We start from the raw sequence: 24,700 nt of genomic DNA on the forward strand, positions 1-24,700 counted from the left end.
AGTGGTACCCAAAAAAACTATAAATGCTTGGGAAAGCGTTTAATGCTTTTGCATAAAAAAAGAAGGTATTTTGTGCAAGCCGTTGAGCCGTTGATGGAAAACTAGGCGCTTCTATGTTTTTTTCAAGCCCCACCGGAAGAACGTGGAGCGTGGAACGCAGAACGCATTTGTTTGGCCAACAAACCGAGTGGAAAAAACTTTTAACTAAAATTCAAAAGGGAACCAAAAGCACACACACACACACGGCCATAAAAAAACATGAAAACTATAGAAAGTGGAAATTCTGCTTGGAAATGGGTGTAGACCGTGGTAGACTTTGCTCTGGAAAATGTTGAATTGTGCTCGAGAGTAAGTTGAAAATTGTGAAATGTAAGCAAGTTGTGAAGACCAGAGCCCGAGATGTGAGGAGATAAATGCGCATAGGTGAAGGGCAGAATAGGCTACCCAAGCCACATAAAATCCACAGACTGACACACACAAACACACACAGATACATGCACGCATGCATACATACATGCATATATGAGATGGTAGAGGGGCACCCTGCATGTTGATGGGGGTATGCTGGCATGGTGGCATCCGGTTTACCAGTCATGGGGCTTGGTGCGCAACAGTGAGCGTCAAAAGTACTCGCTGCTAAGCAAATGTATGAATATTTTATTTTGCAAATGTAACTAAATACACAGGCAACGCCGCAGGACAAGCTTTCATCTTCATTCGTGCCACACTCCGCCACTCACTCCGCCATCAAATCTGCAAAAGGACATGTGCAAAAGTGTCAATGGGTGGGTGTGGGCCATGTGCCATGGGTGAGTGTTTGTCTGTTTCTGCGGTTGTACAATTGAAGATCCACACAGTCCTGTCTTGAGTTGACTTGTGAGTCGGGAGTCGGTTTCTGTTGCCGTCGCTGTTGCTGTTGTGGCACGTTTAAGTGCCACCAGAGTTCGTCTCTCCGTAAGCGATTCTGTTGCTCTTGCTGCTGTTTATGCTTAAAATCTATGCCACATTGGTTCGTTAGCTTCAACAGTCATGTGTTGGTTGTCATTCGCTTTTTGTTTTAAGGGTCATGTTCATGCCGCTGTTTTGTTGCGCTTTTGTTTTAGCCCCATATATGCCTGGGCTTTTGTGTGGCAGTGAAGAGCGCTTGAGGTTGCAAATAAGCGAACAGGAAGCCATGCAGACAGACAGACAGACATGCCGAGGACTGAGCCGCTCAGTTACAGCTAGAGCTTCCAGCATCAAGGCCGCTCCGCCCAGCTCTCCATGCAAATGAGACAAAAGAGCATCAGCATAAACGGTCATAAACATATTTCCAGGAGCGTACAACAGGCAACAATGTTCATGTAATTATGCAGCCCACAGTCTACAGGCTCAGGTTGATGTTTAACTCCACTCAGGTTTATAGCTGTTCTTGCTGTGAAGGCCCTGCAGCTGACTTATTATCCCATATCCCATATCCCACTGCCTCATGTGTCGTATCTGTGTGTGGGTGTTAGAACCAAACACCTGAGGCAGATGCCTCAGCCATGTCAGAGCAGAGCATAGCAAACTTTGTGCTAATTAATAACCCTAATTAAGTTGACTTAATCTAAATTGCCTTTTTTCCGGTTTTTGTGTGGATGAAATGTGCCACAAAACTTGTATTTATGTGGCATATACTTGTACTCGTACTCGTGGTCATTATTTACTCGGAACGTACTTAACAGGTCTTAAAAACAAACTCAAAGAGAGCTGCTTCAAATGCAAATGAAGTCGTTTGAATACCTGACGACGGAGGTGGAGGAGGAGAAGGCAGAGAGACAGAGCAAGAGTAATGCTCTTAGGCATTAGCCATAAATATCCGATAAGTATTCAAAGCATTCTCAAACGGGAAATCACGAGTTTCGTTGCAAAAGCGGATGATGCTCTCGAGATGGTTCGACAGGAGAGAGACTGACTGCTGCTGCTGCTGCTGCACACACACGTTGCGTATGACAGCAATTAAACGAGAAACCTACCCACGTCACGTATACGCCATGCGACACTAGTTTTCGTGTTTAATTACCGTTTTTATGGGCACCAATGGGCACGAAAAACGATTCGCGGGCGCTTTCGAGGGCCGGCTACAGGGACACGGCAGAAGATGACTAACGGCCAACAGCGTGGACTTCAAGGACTCGAAGGACAGGAAAAGGCGCATGCAATAAAAAGGAAATTAATTGCTTTTATGCCCTGCCCAAAGGGTGGGTTGCAAATGGCCCAAATGTAGGCTTTAACAATTGGAGAAACTTTAATCGAAACAATTTGACAAGTTCAAGGTGCACGCAGGTTCAAAGTGTAACAAATATTAGCTCTCCAAAGGCATAAAGCACTTACCTGCAAACCTACACGTACACACACAGAGAGCACACACAAAAAACACACAAAACCATAAACGTGTGCATAAATTTTCGTGCACGCAATGTGCGTTGCTGGCGGGTTGGGAGGGAACTAAAAAAAGGAATGGCGTCAGTCAAGCATTTGAATAGCACGCACACACGCATATGTCTCGTACAGCAAAGACTCCAGCATGAGTAACTGTAGCTTTAAGTCGAAATTCTCTGGGGTTTCAAGCCAGTGCTGACTGTAGCAGTACAATAGTTGTGTATCATCTGTGACGTGCTGTTGCTGCTGCTGTTTGCTTTTCCATTTCACTTTGCGCTTGTTATCGTCACTTCTCGATTCAATCAATCTTCCGTCTGTGGCAAACAACTCGTGCACGCACCGGCAGCACCCACTACGAGTGCCACTCTCAGTCAGATATATGTATATACACCCCCAAAAAAGTGTGTTGAGCCACGTGGCGGATGCGTAATGTATTGACATACGATATACATCTTGTCACTTTAAAGGAAATAGCGTTGGCGATAATTTCGGGCATTTTCTACTTGTGTGGCAGGCAAACAACACACACAAAATATTAATCTATTAGCTGCTAATCGTTGTATGTAAATTTACCAACCTTTGGCCCGACCATCATCATCATCTTTGACTACAAATATTGAACATGTGTCCTTTTGCGTAGGTAGATGTAAGTCTCTGCTTGCCAAAGGATTTACTTGGGTTTCTTTCAGTCTTTCACACCCAACACCACTCCCACTCCCAGCCCCAATCCCACTCCGTATCCTAGGCAACACGAGATTTCATAGTAAGCCTTGTGGCAGAATATGTGGGAAATTCCGATCTGCCATGTTGCTAGCCAGTTCAGAGTTCTCCTTTCTATGTAGATGGCTGGCAATCAATCTGTACAAACCGCCACAACATTAGGGCCTGGCGAATGGAACGTAAATCATAGAAGCAGCACACACAAACCCCCACGACTAAGGGGAACAGGCACTGATTTTTCAACGCTGAAACAGTACGAGTAGTTTCCTTATGGTTATCCTGCCCCACCGCAATGCTTCACGCCACGCGAGCAGCCAGCGAGCTGCTTCGACTTACAAATGAGGGGAATTTAATATTCACTATTATTTTTGTGTGGCATGCCACAAAGGCGGAACTCCGCCTTGATGTATGCTTTGAATTGTGTGCGCTTCTGGAGCGTAACAATTGAAATTCATTTTCATTTCCATATCCATATTCCTAACGCCATGCCATGCATACAAGTATTTTTGTAGTTGATAATATGTACCATCGCTGTGCTAGTGAACCACATAACTAGTTGGCGATGCTGTCGAATGGGCATCGGCCTGGCCAGCAGGGCCAGCAGGGCGTATGAATAATATGAAGTTGCTCCACCCCTCCCCATATGTGACCAGAATATGACTGTGCATTCAAGCTTGTAAGTAAAACGAAATATAAAGTCTATTTTTGGGCCACTGCTGACCTCAGCTCAGCTCTCTGCTCTCTGCTCTTCAGCTCAGAATATTCAAGAAGGCGCCAGTACCCAGCCAGTAGCAGATGGAAAGATTTCATTTCGGAAAAGTCATGCAAGTGAAAATGGCATCCACAACATTATTGCCTCTGCAACAAACAGCATCGACGGAAGGACGAAATTGTTGCCCGAGGAAATGCAAACAACTGCCAGCAGATTGTTTGTTAGTTACATTGTCGGCATCGAATGATAATATTTTCAAAGTGCATTTCACAGCAGAGCGATTCAAAGGGGCGTGAGGAAGAGGGCGAGGGGAAATCAATTTATTCCACAATCAATTCAGAATACATTTAACAATGTATTCATTCTGTCTGTGAATTCTGTACAGGAATTCAACTGATTTGCGACATGTCGAGCATTTTAATTGAGTTTTTCTATCGAGGGAACGCGACTAAAATTTTCAACATGACTGAATCGGTGGGTAGTAGGGTGGCTGTAGATTGAAGTCGGAAAAGGTGGTATGCATACAATATAAAATGGCATCCATTGAAAATGTCACAGCAGCAGGAGCAAGTGGAAATGGAAATAGAAATAGAAATAGGAAACGGAATCGGAAAAACGTAAAGTAAATATGCAAAACGCGAACGTTTCATATTTTTCAAACTGCAGATGGAACGCAGGACAGCAAGCCAAAAGCTGGGACAGGGACAACAGCCTGACAGGGATTCTCACACTCACGCCGTGTGGCACAGTGTGACAGAAGAGTGACAGCATTGTGGCATCTGATTGATATGCAGATGGTGCGTGTGCGTTTGCGTTTGCGTGTTCCCCTTTGAATATGTATGTTCAGGCCGTGGGGGGAGAAAAATGGAATCGTCCACCAGCGGACAAGTGGAAGGACAAAACTAACATGAACGCTTGACATGACAGCGTTTAAAGATAGTGAGACGGATGCCATCACACAAGAGCACCACACTGATTCAGCAACTTAGCAGCACATCAAAACGACAGCTCCTTGATGTCCTCTGATGGGGAAATTCATGTCAAGCGTCGACGCGATTAATGCAAAATTATGTAATGAACCAGAAGGAGAGAACAGAGAGAGTCTTCATTAGAAGCCTCTTCATTTGGCTCTAAAGATTTTAATTGAAGCTTGTCACGAACCAACCAGCCAGCAGCTGGGTGCGACGAGGGAGGGGCGTGCGTCAATCCGCTAAATGCAAATGTGATTTGTAAATACTTGAGACTGAAATTAGCGACCATTTAGCGGGGCAACACCACACTCGAGTCCAGTTTCTCGCACCTCATCTGATCACCCTAAAAAATGCGAACAAACACCACTCATTCCCCCTTACATAATCGAGAGAATGAACAAGGGGGAAATTATTGATTCACTTTTGAGGCAAGCTGTAGTTGGGCCTTTGGGGTGCAGAGTTGTGCAACAAATTGCATTACATAATGAAGAAGGTACAAAAATGTTACACAAGTTACATAGATTCTTGTTACTTTTATAGAAAGTATCTGGAAAGTTGGTGCAGATCCAAATTACGAGGAGAGTTAGTTAGCAAAAGTGCAACATGAGTTGGTAAATAGCCTTCTACTTACGGAATTCTTCACTTAATCATCTCCTACACAGTCAGAACGGTAGGTGTGACTTTGCCAGACAACCACACAGCTCAATCTTTGCTTTCCACCTTCTTCAGACACAAATGGCCGACTGCCACCATACAGCTATTGTTGCAGCTTGCCCGTAAAAGCTTGAGCAGGAGCCAACGTTGCAAGGAATGAAATATTCGTGTTTTTTATTCCGCTGACATTTGGCAAATTTATTTGGCAAACTTTGTTCACGCTCGGGGCACAAATTGCTCAGATGTTTTGGCAATTCGTCAAACAAATTTGGCCCAGCCCAGAGCCCGCAACCGTGTGGCTCGCTGACATTGTTTGCACCCCAAAAGGAAAGTCTTTTAGGAGTGGTGCAGCCTTCGGGGGGAGGGCATTAACACATCTGTGTTAAAATTTAACGACCGTTCCTTACACTTGAGGCCACGACAGATGCACGGCTAAAGGTCGGGCGGAGGAGTGGCGGCGAGACGCTGGGCTGCCGGAAGTTGTAAAATATCCGCCATGTGCGGAGGTGAAAACGGAAAGACGACAGCATTTATATGAAAAGGAAAAGGGAAACGGCTACGAAGTACGAGAATTGTTTGTCTCTGGCTCCCAGAGCACAGAGCACGGAGCCCAGGGCCTCAGTGGCCGACGGCCGATGGCCTTATAAAAGTTATATGTCCGGGCAACAAACATTTTTATCTCCCTTCGGTTTCTGACTCAAAGACATACACATACGAGATGTGTAATGAAAACGTTCCAAGTTCCCTCCCAAGGATGGTCCTTGGCTTAGCTGCAGTTTATTTCGATTTGGATACAAGTACATCATGATCTTCATCTTCATCATCATCTAAGGTTATCCACAACGAGTGTGTTGGTGGGAGGTGACTGCCTCCCCATCGATTCCACTTGCCTGCTCACATTTGGTTCTGTGTATTTTTGGCCATTTTGCAACATTTTTGCAAGTTGCATACAGAATGTTGTAAGTCGAAGGCACCTGGGGCCCATGTGTCGGACAGACATTGAGTTTTATTGGGTGACAGACCTCAGGAGAGGTACCCGAAACAGCAATGTGAGTGGAAGACCAACAAGATGTGACAATCATTTGAAGGTGGAAAATATGCTACCTCGCATGCCTGACTCTTGTTTGATTCATGTTCTCATAAATTCGAATGAATTACCCTGCACTTGACACTCGCTCGCACGCTCGCATGCAAACAAAATGCATAAACATGACCATCCATAGCAAGTACTTCTACTCCTACTCGTGCTCGTATATGGATGCTCCTCCTTCATGAACTCGCTAAAATCTGCTGGAAGAGTTGCCCGGGTAGTAATAATAATTTATGCTGTAGAAAGAACTTTCCGGTGTCAGGGCGTTGGGAAGAAATACCTTCGCCACTTTGTAGCAGAAAGTAACATACTTTTGCATAAATGTGCACTAATGGAGAACAGTGTCTGTCTCGGGGAATCTCTGTGTGCATTCCTTAAATATTCATAAGGCAAACATCAAGTAATAAGATGGAAACTTGAAGGTATTTCCAAAGGCTTTCCACCTTGATGAGCTTGTCAGTGGCGCAATTGCTGGATGGTTGCACGTTGCCTAGGGAACCACAAAATACGAGTATCCATCAACATCAACAAGTGAAGCTGTACGGACGGAATGTAGTTTCACTTTATTAAATTTCTTACCTCCAGTTTCGTGTAACTGTCTGTGCACAATCCCCGTGCAGCTGCAACCTGCCACTAGACAAACGAAACGAAACGAAATGAAAGCGGAGACTCATACGCCCCGTGGTCCATTGTCCATGACTGTTATTTTTACCCCCTGTGCCCGTGGCTTACACGGCTCCAGCTTGTTCCTACTGCTGTTCCTGCTCATGTTCATGTAGCTCTAGCCCGTAACCAGCAGCTGGTGTTCTGCCTGTTCCTATTCCTGTCTATAGCCACACCCGTACCAGCACGTCCCTGATTCGTTTCGCTTCCGGATTGCCATTGTAAAAGTTTTGCGCCAGTTGTGCAATACATAAGTTGTGCCATTTTAAAGCGAAGGTTGTTACAACTTGTACACTGAGTTTTTTGTAATGGATATGACAGAGGGGCACGACCAGTAGCAGCCTGAACGAATTATGAGGCACGATAGGTTGCAGGATGGTAGCTGCAAGTCCCATAAAGTGGACCATGAAAGAGTTTTATGATAGTTTCCATAAGAGATAAAATTGATTCCATACTTAATTCCATACCATCACAAGTTATTCTCTTTCTTTAATGCCTTTTACTTGAACGAATTGCGATGGCTTTTTATTATGCCCGTTTGAGGCATATCGAGTGATATCCCTGCTTAGACCCTGGCGATAATGTTTCACATATCGAAGTTTGTGACGCGAAATAAATACATATATCTTTAATGTCAATGTTGCCCACTTCCACTGCCGCCTTCCGGCCAAGTCACGCCTGCTTCGGCCTGGGCTGCCGCTTCCAGTCAATTGAGTCAGAGTCGACAGGCAGCCGGAAGCTTTGGTTAATCTGCAGCCATCAAAGTGGCAAGTGTTTCAGGGAGTACGAGTGCAAGGGGTAGCAGGGGTGCCCCAAAATTGACTGCAATTAAAAGAGCTGGACCCAGAGAATCGTCAACCTCAATTAGCCCGCATCAAGTGCGAATGAAAGTCAGTTTGCGGTGTGGTGTCCGTCCAGCTAAATGGTTTGCCTTTTTGGCCTTAAATAAAATTAATTTTCCAACGCAAGTTTCGGCCCACTGGGAAAGCGCTTTCCCATAGCAACTCCTGTCAGGAGGGAGCGTTGCTAATGTACATTTATTTGGATTTTCACTTTTGAAAAGTTTTCTCTTGATAAATGACCGCCTGCGGCGATCTCCTGCCGACATCATGAACTATTCCTTTGATGGAAAAGGAGAAAAGGAGAGCACTCTTCTCTGCATGCCATCGGCATGCAACAGGAAATTCGCAGAAACTTTTCACTTTGCCCGAACTTTGCTTCAAAAATGTTTTCACTGCAGATTTGCCTCGCTCGCTTTTTAATTTATTTATTAAAATATGTTTTATGTAATTTGACCGAATGCCAGCAGTTGAGTTGCGCAGCCAAGTTTTCGTTATCCAATTGCTGGCTTTTGTTTTGCCAGCTGCAAATCACGAATGGAGGAATCTCTGACCGATGATGAATTAGTTTAAAGCGAGGAAGTCTAGAGCGAGTCACGCACATCGGACAACTAATTCTAATTCACAATTAATGCTAATAAGCAGCCGCGACTGACGGACCCATTAAAACGTGGTCAAGAGGAGGACGTGGCCATTGTTGCCACGACACTCGCTGCTGTTGACCCACTTAGATGCGCGCAGCCCGATAAGGGACCCCACTTTGCCACACTTAGAGAGAAACGGAGAGAGTGGGAACCAGGGACACAGCGAGGCGATAATGACAGTGAGAGAAGCGTAGGCGATGGAGGGCAGGCCATGAAAAGTTAAACAAGAATGCAAATCCACTTGACTTGATTGAAATCATTAAAACGAAAGCAGCAGCAAAAATTGCAAATGTCTGCCAACAAGTTCGCTCTTGGGGCGGAGCAGGATACAGCAAGAGGGTGGAGTGGAGCCAGGAAGACAAGAAGGAAGGAAGGAAGGATGGAATAGGGATGAGGATGGGGATGGGGAACTCAAACACATGCATCAATCATGAATGTCACACACGACACAGAGCAGACACACACACGGTGAGAGAGAGAGAGAGGCAAAAGTTCATAGTTGACACATTGCTCATACGCACTGTTTGCCGCCGCTGGAGTACATGCCTGTAGCATACTTTTCGGCTGCTAGAAGCACACATCTCTGTGTGTAGTTGCGCCAAAGTTGGTGCAAATGATTTTCATAAACAAAATGTATGTATGCGAAAAAGAAAAGGGCACAAAGTAGCTAAGTTAATAGTCTGCCAGGGACTGGGATCTAGGGGCCAAGATTGGGATTGGGACTGGGACTGGGACTGGGGCCACACCCTCTGGGAAATGTGGGTTGGATGACAAACGTAAGTTTGTTGCATGATAAATAGCTGGCCAGAGCTGGGCAAACAAACTAACCCAGTGGCCAGCAGCCAGCTGACAGCTAAGGACAAACGTAGTTCATTGGGTTGTGGCGGTGGCGGTGGCAATGGCGGTGTGGCAGTGGCTGGGGTGGTGCGGTCAAGTTCCAATGGGAGATCCAAGTGACACATTGACTCCTGGATAAGCACACATTCGGGCTGTCCGCTCCCCGTTGGACACATAAATTTCAAATGGCAATTGCCTGGCCCATGGCAGGCAGGCAGCACCAGTTCCAATATGAAATTACACAATTGTTTACTCAGTCCCACTTAGTCACTGCCAATTTATGGGGCAGTTCCATTTGTTTGCTGATTTATGCTAATGATCCCCCGCTACAATTAACAGGCCTGCAAATCATTTTGCTCGAATGAAATTGCATTATCTTGAGGCTCCAGGTCCCACAGCGATTGCCCGCTAACAAGAAATAAACTTAACACCGAAATTTGGCTGTTTCTTTGGGACTCCTTTCCATTACTCTCCCCCTCCCCAATGGCTGCCAGTCGGCCATAATAATCTTTAGCATTTATTTGGCTATTAATCTCAATCAAATTTAATGTTAAGCAAAAGTCCCACAGCTCGCTGGATGTTTGCTTGTGCATTTGTTGCTTCTTGTTTGCTTTCAGGCATCTTTGCGGTTTCTTATGTTCATATGTTCGGCTGTTCGCTCTGTTCTGCTGTGCATTTGCTCTTTGTTTTGCGGCTAATCTGTGGCTCTTTAGTTTTATTGGCAACGCTTCAGCTTTACTTTACCAGGTCAGGCGATATGGCCAATTAATATAAAGGTTTACCCTCTTGATTACACCTTCAAGCCGACTGCTCCAACTCCCTCTGCTTAAAGCCAATATTCGAGTGAGAAAATCAGGGCTCTTGGACAGTTGCCACTCGCCACAGTTGTGCCGCCCCAAGAATCATTTGCCATTCATGCAAATTTTCCTTTTCAGTTTTTTTGAACACACACACACTCAGACAGTCACACAGATACACGTGCCCGGACTACAGGAAATTCTCTGCCCTACAGTTGGCCATGAAGATTGGCTTGGAGGTGGAGTGGCGTCGGGGACTTTCTTTTGCTTTGACGGTTAACATTCTTTTGGCAGAAATTGTTGCCCCGGGGCCTTGTCGACCATTAAATGAACCTTGACTTGCTATCGTCCTTGTTTTATTCCTTGTTTCTTGTTTATTTTTGGATGTTCCTTGTCCCGGAGCATGTCGTGGCCATGGACACCTTTTCAGTTGATTCATTCGATGGCCTCCTCCATTCTGTTGAATGTCCAATTAATGTGTTAACATGCATAAATCACGACTGTCAATTAGATTTCGGTTTTCGTGTCCATCCGTTATACATACTGGCATTTATCTATATAAAAACCCAAACAGGAGCCGCCCGGAGGGAGGATCATCGTTAATGTGTCGCTCCACTCGAACACGAAACTTGGCCAACGATTAATTAATTAATTCGCTTGTTATTTCATCGTACGTGCTGCAGGGACTACTTTTTAGCCAGATAATGCAGATGGTGTCCCACGGAAAGAGCTAAAATGTATCTGTATCTCTCGTATGGATTTCTTGGCAACATGCGACTCTTTTAACAGATGCCATAAATTCAACACTTGCTCGGAAAAAAATCATACAAAAAAAGAATTGAGCTCCACTCCAATGGTCGTATTTTCAACTGTATTTTCCCATTTCCCGCACACTTGCACTGAAATCTGGCTGCAGAATTTTCTTTGTCTAGTTTGGGTGTCGTTTTCGTGCTGCCTATTGGGATAATACAAAGTTACATCGAGCGAACGAATTTAATGGGATTCTGTAACTTGGTCTCTTGGCCAAAATGGCAAACATATTTCCTTTTGGTTCAAACCTAACCCATTTTTCAATTTGTGTTTCTCCTTTCATGTGGCATGCATCGGTGGATTGCCGTAATATGGACACGACTTTTGTATTTTCTCTTATTTCAAAATGGAAATACATATTCTACAGAGCTCGAGAATATTCTGATTCAGCATTCTAATTGACTGACTGACAGAGAATATGTCTCTTCGGCTGATGGCTCTGCAGATTCAGCTTAAATGTGAATTTTCCTTTTGCTTAAATGGAAATTCAAATTTGTTGGGCGAAACTCATTTTAATTTTTCATTTTAAAATGATATTTGCAGAATAATATAAGGACAAAATTGCTTAAAGTGGCTTTTAGTATCATTGAAGAGAGTAAAATTGCTCAAACAATATTAAGCAGTGTTTTCAATTTGTTTAAAGTGCTTTTTCCAGAGCCGTATTTATATTTCTGAAATTATGCTCAAATGGAAATCAGCACTTAATCTGTCTTCAAATGAATACAATTATTCTTTAGTGGAAGATACAGCAATCGAACTTGCATATGTATGAACACACATACATATTTATTAATGTTTATCCATCAGATATTCCCATTCATTTATTTGAACAAGGCGTTAAAAGCTTTTTCTGGTTCTTTGAGTGCTCTCCATAATGATTATATCCAATGCATTTGTGATGTATATAACCAGCCCATTACATTACCAGGACATTCGAATATACTCGAACATTTTTGTTGCTGATGAACTCTGCTGCAGTTTTGCAGTCGAAATCGCATTAAGATTGACTGGCAGGGGGTAATTTAAATACATGGCTCAGTGAAGTGTCAGGAAGTAATAAAAAAGTTTCATTAAATGAGGAGCTTATCTCGCGCCGGCTACAACTTATCTGTGCACTGGAAGTGAATGTGGCATGAGTATAAGGATGAGTGTTTGTGTGGGAAAAGCAATTTACATTTACAGCATGAACATTATAAACATTTTAGCGACAACTCAGAGCCATTATTGGTGTAAAAATAGCAGGGAATAAAGCGACCAGCCAAATGGCAAATCGATAAGCGGAGCAAGCGACCAGCCAGAACCAAAAACCGCAAAGTAAGACCCGAAATCAACAATTCAATTTACACTTTGCGTCCACCATAAGTGCCCCCCCTCGCGGAGGTGGCCCTGCCCCGAAACAGAGTGCAACACTACGTAATCCGATGAAGAGGCAGCAGCCAGCAGCAGAAGCAAACAGCGAAGCGAGCAACGAGTGGCAGCCAGCAAAGGCAAAATGTCAGTTCCGAGTGGGTGGTTGGTGTGGTGGCCCAAGTGTTTAATTAATGAAAAACTACAGCCACTTGGCACTTAGGGGCCTGCCGCACCACCAAGGCTCCCTCGTGAGAGGCAGTAAGCCCAAAGTTTGTGGCATAAGCTAAAACAGCATTAAGCGGCCGAAAGTTCAGAGGGCACAACTGCGACCGAACGAAAAAAACTTTCCAATTTGAACTGCGACGAACAATGGAAGAGGAGAAACAGAAAGCATTTCATTATGCTGGCATAAAATTAAGTATTTATGAGCCACGAGTGTGCTCGCATCACAACCATCCGAATTGCCAAACCCAAACCCAAACCCAAGCCCCGTGCCACGCGTCGTATGAGTAATGCCACAAATCGGCAAAAGAAAAATGTTTTATTCAAATGTTGTGGCAAAAGGGAGAAAGTGGTTTAGGGGTGGCAGAGGAAGAGACTTTAATTAGTTTGCAACGCTGCGGTCAAGTTGGGGCACATAACAATTCGTTGCGGTTCTGCCGCCGTGTCCTGTGCCGTGTCCTTTTCCCGTTTTGACCGCAGTTGTTGCGGTTCCCAGGAACAGGTTCACTCATATGTAGATGGCCCCTTGGCTGACACGCTAATGGCATTTCAATGTCCATAGCCCAGGGGTTGAATCACTGCGGCATTGATTGAATGAATACGAATACATTCGAGTATATGTATTAGTCGTACATATGTGGAGTTGCATGATTGCTCTCCAATTTGAAAGATCTTTCCGATGAAAGCACCTTTTGTTTTGCTCACTTAATTGCTCACTTTATTCTGGCCAATGGCCATCCGTTCATCGCTCGTTGGCCAGAGACAATGGCCAGGAATTAGGGTCAAGTCAGCCGTAAAACTGCAGCTGCCACAACAAGATTATCGTCAGGGGCTCATCCACCAGGTAGCAGCCACACACTCGGTTGGACACACACATTCAGGTCATCCTTCCTCTGGCTCTCTCTCTGTCTCTCTCTCTCGAATCAGTTTAAATTTAATTTGAGCTTTGATTGCATTCAGTGACTGCAAGGAGGAACAAGCAACCGATTTAGTTTTCATTTTGGAAGGGATTTGGTTAGCAGAATGGTTAGCCATGAGTTGAGGTCGTGACGGCAGCATTTGGTCATTCAGGAAAATCACAGCAGGGCACCTCTCATTTTTCCCATTGTTTCTGCTGAGTCAGGACTCGAATAAAAGATTAAAGTTTTGCAACGAAGTGGGGTACATATCGAACGTCCAAGATAATTTACTTCATGTGAAAAATGACAACCGTTGACTGCCTTTGATTTGGTTTACATCCATGTCCTTGCCCTGCCACAGTGTCGATGTCGATGTCCGGTTCGGAGTCCTATCCCCATTGTGTGGCCTGAATATTAATGCGAATCGACAGCCAGAGAGAAAGACTTTCTTTCTTTTGCTTGATGTCAAGCAATTAATATGCTTTATGTCCTGTCATATTTTCTGCGACAGATTGCTCTTTGTGAACCATATTTCTCCCTCTCTTTTCTGTCTGTATTCCATTTAAGTGAAGCCTGTTCATTCCAGTTTGTATTTGCACATTGACATTGGTGGGTATATCCTTTGGTAGATTGCCTCTGCAAGTTTCGCCTAATCAAATTGATGGCAAATTTATAATTTGCCGCAACTCCTTTGGTGGGGATAAACTTTAAACTGCAGCATAAAACAATTCATTATTCAATATTTGTGTTGGCAAAGTTTTAATTAGAAAGTTGGTTAGTCTGTTAGCCAGCCGTTAAATTGGTATCCCTGACTAAAATTGAAATTCATCTCGGCCTCGCCACGAGCACGAGCTAATTAAAGTTGAAAATTATTATAATGACGGGGCGCTGGAGCAGGCTCAGGCCCAGGCCCGGAATCTGATCGGGGCACAAGTGTGTGCTCAATCAATCAATGCAATCAAGCATAAATTGTCTTAAAACAAAGCCCCGGACTCGAAACCGGGACAGAGACCGAGACCGAGACCGAGACGGAGACCGGACAAAATATTGTGATGCCATTAAGAACAACTGTCAATAGACTGGGGGAGGCTGCCATGAGGGTGACTGTTGGGGTGCTGAGGTGTGGTGTGTACTGTGGGGCAAGTAGAGCGAACGGAAACGGAAGCAGCTGCACCGCCCACCCGCCAACACACAAAAGCCAAAGCCAATGCCACTTAAGCTTGAGCAAACACAAATGCCAGAGTGTTGGCATGCCACTCTCCCTGCACCTCTCCCACTTCTTTCTCTGGGGCAGACTTCTCCATGTGACAGTCTCGAGGCTATCAAACGATAGGAACGTGAGAGGAGCATCATCCAGCATCTTCATTCCGCTCTGCCACGCACTCATCCTTGTGTTCTGTCCTGTCCTAACCTATCCTGTCGTGTCGTGTGTTATCAAATTATGCAGGAACGTTATTATTGCGGCTTGTTTCGTGTTTCGTTGGCATTTTCCATGAAGGCAAGATGAAGCAACAAACAACATGAGGAGCCCAGCCAGCCCAACACCGGGGGGCCGCAGACAAAGTGGCATTAAATTGCCACTTCAAGCCGAAAGCCCGAAAACCTCAACGGAGTATGTCGTCTACGTGTGTCACTCGAGTCACACGAGAATTCAATCAAATTCACATCAATCTCTGCTATAAAATGTACAAAATCATATTTAAACTGTTGAAAACGGTTCGACAGATGATCTGTGTTTATTTTCACAGTAGATTCCATCTTATTGTGCTCTTAGTTACTTTCTTATCCTAAAGGATACCCCACTCTGGAGGATTAACCAGTCTCTCCATCTGTTCCCCGCTGAAACCTCTTTTAGTTATAATAAAGGAAGCAGTTCCTTGAATCTACAAATCCTGCAAGCCTCTCCTGCCCACAACTTACTTTGCCACTCGAGGTGGCAAGTCGTCCACAAAGACCGCTGGTCCTGCCACAGGACACAATGAACCAAGTGGCGGCCATGTCGCATTCACTTTACTCTCCTCTGGCTGCACGGTCTCTACACGGGCCTGAGCCGCTGCTGCATTATTCTGTCAGCGGACTACTATTTTCAGTCAACATTCTTGACATTTATGCGCCTTGCCCTGTTGCAGGAGCAGGGCAGTCAAGAGGTCCTGTCCTCGCACTCTCGGAGCGCCTGGTATTTCATCTCGAAATTGCGCTCGTCTAGCTCTAGGAGAATGCTGAAAGTTAAGTGGTAAATTGGTTATTGTGTAGCATTAATGGACGGACACTGCAAGAGACCACAAGCCTCTGGCTCTCGCTTTGGCTCCCCTTTCCAACTCTGCTCGTGATCGTGGTTATTGTTCTGGTTATGGTCCATGCTCTGGCATTTTCTGTTGAATGTCTTTTAATTAAAGGCAGATGCCCCACAGCATCATATCTGACTTGACTCGACTCCACTCTACTCTCGTCAATTGTCTCCGGGCGCCAAAAGTTTTTCAATTATTTTGCTTTGACAAGATTACTGCTGCACCATGGAACAAAAAACTGTGCAAATTCCTCTTACCGGCGACAAATATTAATGATGTTTTTGTGGGTGTTGAATCGACTTGCATTCCGTGGCTGCTGCTGCTGACACTTTTCTGAGACTTTTTCGATGGCTAACCGCTGAAATTTCCATTTCAATTTCCATCTAGGAATGTTCGGTTGAGTGTCGGCTGTGGCCAGTCATCGATCGAATCGAATTTAAATTGAATTTTATGGCTTTTTACATAGGGCCAGCAAAAGTGTTAGACGCTTGAGGGTTTCAGAGGATTATTAGGATTTAAATTGAACTTTCCACTGAATAAATATTGCTTTTACTGGGCTTATGAATTTTGAACACAGCAAGCAAATATGTGCGTGAAACTCATATTTAAATAAATATTTGATTTCAATTGAAATAAACATAAACATAAACGAAGCCAATCAAAGCAAATCAACATGAAGGGACTTTTTTGTCTGGATTGAGGATTATTTCTTATGTCGTATTTTTAGTCCGTGGAAACCTGAAACTGCATCGTCCTTCTTATGGCTTGCTGCAGTCTACCAATCTGTCAGGACAAACACACACAGATCCTTTACATTAGCCTTGATTGAGTTTCGAACTCGGGTTTGATGGGAATTTGCAATTGGAAAATGCCTGACGATGGCCAGGCCATGGAAAATATATCCCCCATTTGCATGGATACCCGTAGAGAAAACATTTCAGACGAAAATGTTGCAACAGAGCAGATATTCAGACAGACAGAGAAAGAGATAGAGAGAGTGGCGTGGCAGCCATTGAGTGCACATTGTCATGGCATTCCCATTCCCATTCCCATTCCTCCCCATTTGCGGCCTGGCAGGTAAACATTTTAGCTAAAATCGCATAGGACTTGCACGAGTCCTCGTATTCGTACGCATACAAGAATGTAGATACAATTGCAATTCTAGGATTACATGCCAAAGTCCTCTCCCATATCAGACTCAGTCTGCAGACGGCTGTCAGGATTGGGCGTGTCCTTCAGTGCGTTTTATGCTACAGGGCTTAAGGCCACAGTCTTCATTCTGGCCCTGCCTGCAATTATGCCCCAAAATTTGTGCAATTATTATGCAACAAGTACAAAGTATTGTCTCGGGAAATGTTCAGGAGTCTGTTCGAAGGGAGGGCGTGTTGGGGCATGTCATGTTCTTGGGGGAAATGTAAAATTTGAATTACCGCAGAAGCGGAGGAAAGGACTTGATGTCATCAGCAGGCCACACACTGCAAGCTCCCTCTTCGTTTCACCCTCTCTTTCTCTCTCTCCTTGAACACATTTTCCACTTTGAAGCCAAAAAGGCAAAACGTCTTTTGGGAGCCGACGCCACACCACCGTCAGCAGCAGGCTGGCGGTAAGGCAGTTAGGCAGCAGGCAGCAGGCAGGCATCGTTGAAAGCTTATAAAGTGCAACAGCATTGCGGTAGAGGCTGCTTCTGCCTGCTACGTGACTGCCCTGCCAATGCACAACAGAAACGCGAGGTGCAAGAGGAAGGGTAAGTATGGCAAAAGCGTGTGGTGTGTGGCACCGCTAAGCGCTGCTGATGAAGTCGCGTCCAAAACGCTGCGTTGCAGTTTGCCAAATTGAAAACATGAAACTAAAGGTGCTGACACGGCCAGCTCAGCGACAAAGCAACATAGCTATAAACTAGCCGCAAAGTTAATTTACCCGAGCAGAAGGAGGTGGTCCGTGTCCCCAACCTTCCTTCCTCTCTGGTTGCCATCGTTGCACGCACATCATGTAATCGGCACTTCCGCTTGCAAAATGGCGCGCACTCATGGATGGGGCAGCCCGTGGCGACGCGTCGGCTACTAATTCTGTAATTTCAAACGTGCCGCCCAAGTGCACAACTACAAAGTCCATAGCCCCCGACATCTATTTATGGTCAGCATGGGGTGGGGCAGGTGTTGCAACCGCAGGCCCTGTGCCTTCGTCATTTGCATGTCCCTGAGTGAACGGCCAATGACGTGGCGACTTCAGCTCTCCTGCCACGGACACGGACACGAACACAAAAACAAACACAAACACGCTTGTGGTGCACTTTAATTAAAAATAACTACAACTGCAGAAGTACATACACAATTTTTAATTAAGAGAAATATGAGTAGAGCTCTTCTCTCTCTGTCTCTCCCTTTGATTGCGCGATTCGCAGGTTGCAATTTTAAATAAATATTTTAGCATTTCATTTGAGTGTCAGCCACACTGTCGACTTTTTCGCTAATTAGTTTGTTGTGCGTGGTGCCTGGTGCCTGGTGCGTGGGATGCTGCTGCTGCTGCTGCTGCCGTGATTGCTGTTACACTTTATCCTTAATGAAATCCTCTACTGGCTAGCTGCTATAATGGTATTCAGTTCCCCCCACTCCAACGACCATTCAACCCTCATCTCTCATACATAAATATGGAGGGGCAATCCCGCATGAGGCTAGAGGCTTTCCTCCATTTTGTATGCTCATGATGGACGCGATTTCCGCTGCTCATTTCCGTTTTGATGTGCGTGACCTGCTGCACGGAACACGGAACAGCATACATGCTGTAACCACCCCACCACTCGAACATCATTTGCCCCGCACACTAATCACTGCTGTCTGTATTAGGGAACCGTCTATCTACTCGGCTTTTCTGGCCCCTTTCCCTCTATGGAAATTATGCAAATGTTGACTTGCCTGACGGACAGGCATTGTCCCGACCCCGGAGAGAGAAGGGAACGGGAAGGGGATGCAAATGGTTGGTGGGAGCTCATTGAGCCGCTTTGCGGCAGCTAAACGCTTTGGCAAATGCATCATTTGCATGGCTTTAATTGCATCTAATTGTTTGCGTTTTAGCCAGAGGCAGAGAGTTATTTGCATTGTGCATGAAGTTGTGGGAAATTCCCACATGGCACGGCATCCACACACATCCCCCCACATTCACATTCACATTCACATCGCCGCGATTACTTACTCGTAAATGGTATGTTGGAGTCATGTACTGTTGTGACTCTCGTACTCGTACTCGTACTCGTACTCGAATTCGTGCAATTTCCGACCAAGTTGGTCATGAATTATACATGAAATCGCAGTCTACTTTGTTGATGAAAGAAATTTAAGCTGTTTTTTTTCTGACGGTGTGTGCCTCGTTAATAGAATTTTAATGATGCTTTGATGTTCATTAAGAACGCTTTTGATTCAATCAGAGTCTTTTGATTGATTGTGTAAGCAAGAACAGTGCATAGAGTGCTCCGAAATACATTTGCAATTGATTGAAGTACTTTAAGGCAGTGCGATTCCTGCTTCAAGGAACACATCTTAAGTACACTTACTTCCCGATTCACTGGCAGAGTCTTCGAGTGCCCTCGATTTCGCTTGTAAATTCCATTTGCCGCAACATTTTATCTAGTTAATTCCACTGCAAAAGTGCCATGTGGCCCTGTCCTCTCACTCAAGCTGATAATCTCAGTTGTTTCGAGTTTTCAACTTAATTTTCGATTTATGGCAGTCAAAAGTGCAGCCTTCCCCTTGTTTTGCACCCTTCGACTACGGGCCATAAAAACAAACAAAAAATTTGTTTAACAAAGTGCGCATTAAACTCTTAATCTTTAGTGTTGACATTAAATTTACAATGGCAACTAAGCGAAGTTGCGAGAGAGATCCATGAACCAGGCTCCAGGGCCACACCCACACATACGCCCACAAAAAGCTGGCGCGAACAAAGCAACTTTCACACACACACAAAAAGAGAAAGAGAGAGGGTGGAGTTCAGGAATTTATTACCCAATTTGAAATTGCAAACGAGTGCGTGATAAAGTCCTGGGATGTTGCTGCTAGGGTGCTGCCTTTTGCCTTTTGCCTTTTGCCTTTTGCCGTCATGGTTGTTGCTCTTAGTCTTGTGTTTTATTCAAAACGCCATTGTTTATGCTCGGCATAGGGAGAAGGAGGGGCAGAGCAGAGTAGAGCAGAGCAAACAAGTGCAAGTTGCATGCAACGTCAGTGGCGGTCAAGGTGCCCAACAGCAAACAAAGGACAATGGCAGGACACCATCAGAATATCCAAGCCAAGACACATACACAAAAGAATGATAGAGTCTCAGAGTGTCTCGACAGTAACATACCCAGTTGAACATTTTCATTGCCACACTCAGGAGCAGCAGATTAGGTTTTGTCTCGCTGTGTTGCCCAAATGAACACACACACAGCATACCCTACTATTAGTTGGTATTATAGCCAGTGACTGGCAGGTTAAAAGTCAAAAGTGTTGGCACACTGTGGAGCTGGCTTATGACTAGAGGATCTGGGATAGGATGGGATTGGAAACTGTGGATACTGGGGCATGGCATTCTTAATGGTTTGACGCGTGTGCCAGTCAATGCTGATGTAGGTGCGAGTGCGGGCGGATGGTGCAGCATGCGGCACGTGGCAAATGCCGAAAGTGATTCCATGCAAATGTCGAGGGCCATTTCAATGCAAATTCGCATGAATGGCAACGTTGTTTCACTCTTCATGATGCCCCGAACCGAACCGAACCGCACCTCACCGCATTTTCATTTTAAATATTTTCCGCTCCACTCTGCTCGGAAAATGCAGTCGTGGCTCTCGATTCCCATTTGCATTTGACGTCAGCATTGAATCCTCATCCTCACCTTTGCCACAGGCTTTCCTTTCACCCCCCCATTGGGGTCATAAATTTGAGTCCCATTCAAAGATTTAAATATATATTTCCATTGCGCATTTTGGGTCGAGATTTTCAAGAGATTCAGCGAATTTATTGCCCCGCAAATAAATTCCATTTGGAAAGAGTTTTGCGAATTGAAAGAGCAGCTTAAATCTATAGAAAATTTGCGAAAGGAAGGCTCTCGGATTGAAATGGGATTGAGCAATGAATGTTTATTGCTTGCATTTACGAAAGTCTTCTAAAAGTCTCCCAAAAATGGTCATCATTTCATTAGTAATCCCATCAGGAAAAGCCCTGGAAAACTTTCAAGCAAGACATTAATTTTTAAGCAGCTGATAGGAGAGTCCCGTGTCCTCGCTAGCACCACCCTCAGCTAATGGCTGAGGGTTGAAGGCCATCTAGAATTTCGTAGCGATTCCCCTAATAGCAGCCGGCCATTAGACTCAAGTGGCAATGTGGCAAAGTTGCGTCTAAACTTTCCATTTTGTTCCATTTGACTAGAAACTAATCCGCCATCAAATACTAACTTTTTCTCTTGTTCGCTATTCGTTTCAGGCTGCAAACCGTAGACCTGGAGGCAATCTCTAGAGAAGAGAGCGAGGATTAACTTCTACAGTAGGAGGAGGAGGAGGAGGAGGAGGAGGAGGAGGGGAGAGTTTATTTTTAAGGCCATCAAAAGACAAACAAAAGGGCCAAGCCACGCCACACCCAGAGAGGACAAAAGGCTGGGGCAAACGTGCATGAAGTGAAATCTGGAGGCTAACCAGGCGATGAGACTGAGGCTGGTCCATCAATTACCCCCAGCCAGCACTCACCTGCCCTCCCGAGCTGTCCATTAAAACTAAAGTGGAGGATTGGAGCAGCCAACAACAGGTTGCCTTGGGGGTCGTCACATAAATCCCGCCACTGAATCGGACCTAAACCCCGTGCCCACATAAGTGGGCGACGCCGAGTACGTGACTTAATCAGTTCACGCAGCAGGAGCAGCCAGGAGCAGCCAGGAACAGCTGAGGCCACAGGAGCCCTCGCGGCTCATCGCTAACGAGGCGACATCCTGGCCATTTCGCAATGATTTCATGCACGAGCTCGGCCACCGACGAACACCACTAAGCAGCAGCAGCAGCAGCAGCAGCATCAGCATCCGCAGCAGCAACATGACAGATGTGTCAGCGGCAGCTGGCGGCGCCACAGCTCCGACGGAGACCGCCGCCGCCGCCACGTCGTCGTCAGCATCCAAACCGCTGACCAATGGCGCCAACAAGACGTCAACGGCAATGGCAACGCCAACGGCCACGCCAACAACAGCTGCCACAGCAGCAGGATCGGCAGAGGCAGGAACAACAGCTATCGCCTCGGTGGCCAGCACAAGCAATCAGGTCAAGTTGGAGCACCACCACCACTGGCAGAGCCATAACAATCGGCCAGTAGCACCATACCCGCCCGTGCCCGCCGCCAAACCCTCTCCCGAAAGCAAATCCAAGTCTAGACCTCGCGAAATGGAGGCCGCCTCAAGGCCAACACCTGTGAAGAGTTCCACCATCAGTCCCGGCATCAGCATTCACACCCAAACGATACAGCAGGAAAAGAGCAGTGCCAAGCCGGGCATGTCCTCCGCCCAGCAGGATGTCGATGAGGTGGCGCGTCTCTTCGAGGAGAAGCCGGAGGCCTTTGAGAAGTGGTTGACGGAGCGGGCACCACCAGAGGCACTCAGCCGACTGCAGGAGTTCATCGAGAGCCGGAAACCGCTGAAACGGCCTTCGGTTACCTCGGATCTCTTCCAGCAATGGATGTCCTCCTCGCCCACAGTGCAGCAGGTGAGTCAATCAAGAAATGCTGCTGACTAGAATGTCTTGAAGTTTCTTTGTGTGTATGTAATGAAAGTCTACAATAGTTTAATGCAAACTTTTGGCCAAGATTTAGTTCTGATTCACGCAACACAGTGGCCGGCAGCTGTTGCCCAAAAAACTTGAATGAAAGTTGTCTTGGCACTTGTTCCATTGCAAATTAGTTTTCGTGGCAAGAACGCATCGGATTGCTCTGCCACTCCACCTTCTCCTCTCTTTGCTTACAGCCATCTCATTCATTCATTCGAGCCATCAGCCCCATCTCCTGCTTCTCTGTGAACCAAAATGTTAGCAAGTGCAAATGCAGAGCCAAGTGGCAATGGAAATGGCAATGGCAATTGCACAGTCCGTCCGCCCAGGCACTCAACTATCTCCCAGATACACACACACATACACTGCGGTGTGGGTGTGTGTCTGTGTAAGGTTGTTTTATTTGCCACGATTTCCACTCTGCCTCTGCCTCTTCCTCGCTCTCACTCTCGCTCTGTCTCTGCCACTGTTTATATTTGTATTTGTTTTGTTGTACTTTTGGCACTGGATTTCCGCTTTTATTTAACTTTCGTTCGCTTTTTGCAGAGCGAATTAACTAAATTGATATTTTCACAAATTTCTCTTTGGCTTCTGCTTGTCTTGTCTGTGTCTGTGTCTGTGTCTGTGACTCTCTCCCTCCCCTCCTCACTGTGTCTGCGTGTGAAAAGCGCTAATTGGAAAAAATCACTCGCACACATCGCTCGTACCCATAAGGAGGCACTGATTGGGCCAGGACTTTCCACTTTGTTGCTTTTTATGGCTTTCTGCTTGTATTTAACATTAAAGTACACATACACCACGCTGGTCTCGTCCTCATGCATGCTTCGGCCTCCCAGCACCAACCCAAAATAAAAGCGACTGTTAGAAAGCATTCGAAATATTTTTATGGTTTATATATTGACAGCATCCCACCCGTACCATAGGTTTCCCGAAAGCGAGCGCATTGCCGTCAAGTATTTTTCAATTAAATTTTATTCGATATATTTCCAAACTGCCGCTGCCAAAAAATAAATAAAGCAAGGTATTCGGTTTCACATTTTGTGGAGACAATACAAGTTTTTGGCAGTGGGAAGATGTTCAACTATATTTTCAGAAATTGTGTCTTTTCTGTTGCGATTTTCTTGGCCTAAAGGAAACCTGCATACAGGCATATGTACGTTTAGCTTATCATAAGCCAACTAAGCATTAATTGCGGGCAATACACACTCGAACTTATAAGAAATTGAATCAACAATCCTTCTTTGAGCAATAAACTTTCCTTTCCACACTCTTCAGATTTTCATGAATACCATAATTACCTTTACAAATAGGTGTACATCAGGAGTCAATCACTTTCGTTTACTTGTTTGCGTATTTGATTGCTTGTGTTAATGGCCATCAGAGACACAAGTGCTTGAACTCGACCTCGAGCACACAATTGAACCCCTTTTACCCATGCCAGCTGCCATTGAACCGCCACTCATGCTTTGCGTATGACCTGCGTCGATTCTCAACTCGAGTCCTTTGAGTCCCTTTTCAATGCTCATTTTTCTGGAACATCGAACAAAATTATGAGCGAAGCGATCCCTTGCCTACGAGTATGTCTTGCCTATGACATCAAGTGCTGTGCTCTTGACTGCAGCTGGCTGAACAGAAACAAAAATCAACAGAAGCTCAAGAACAGCGCTTCAGCACTCACCTGCCACTTGTGAAATCAAAACTATAAGGTACTCGGTGCCATGACTAAGTTTTCTAATACATATTTACATATGTACACATGGGTGGGTGTGTGTTGTTGTTTGTTTTTGTGTAGTGAAGAGGAAAACTAGGCCAAGCCAAAGTCAACTGCCAAGTGTCCCGCGTCCCATGCCCTGAGCAACAAAGCCCACCTTTGAGCTCTTTCAGCGATTGTCGGTGCAATTTTCATTCCATCTTTCCCTCAATCCTACCGTTGTTAGCAGGTGAATACCAGGTAGCCGCTCCGTTTTTATTTTTTTTTTATCGATATTGTCAATTTATTTAAGTGCTTGTTACGCAATGAAAACTGCAATCC

At 45.3% G+C, this 24,700-nt stretch overlaps 1 protein-coding gene across 1 annotated transcript in view; it reads left to right on the forward strand.

Annotated features, from left to right (window-relative positions):
- LOC117585111 (cGMP-specific 3',5'-cyclic phosphodiesterase) overlaps positions 1 to 24,700 on the forward strand; it is a 40,421-nt gene that overhangs the window by 6,468 nt on the left and 9,253 nt on the right. The window contains exon 3 of the mRNA XM_034274392.1: positions 21,350 to 22,608. Within this exon, the coding sequence (XP_034130283.1) occupies positions 21,871 to 22,608 (738 nt within the window). The 5' untranslated portion in view covers positions 21,350 to 21,870. The remainder of the gene's footprint in view (positions 1 to 21,349; positions 22,609 to 24,700) is intronic.

The sequence above is a fragment of the Drosophila guanche genome, unplaced genomic scaffold, assembly GCF_900245975.1.
Source record: "Drosophila guanche unplaced genomic scaffold, DGUA_6, whole genome shotgun sequence".
NCBI lineage: Eukaryota > Metazoa > Arthropoda > Insecta > Diptera > Drosophilidae > Drosophila > Drosophila guanche.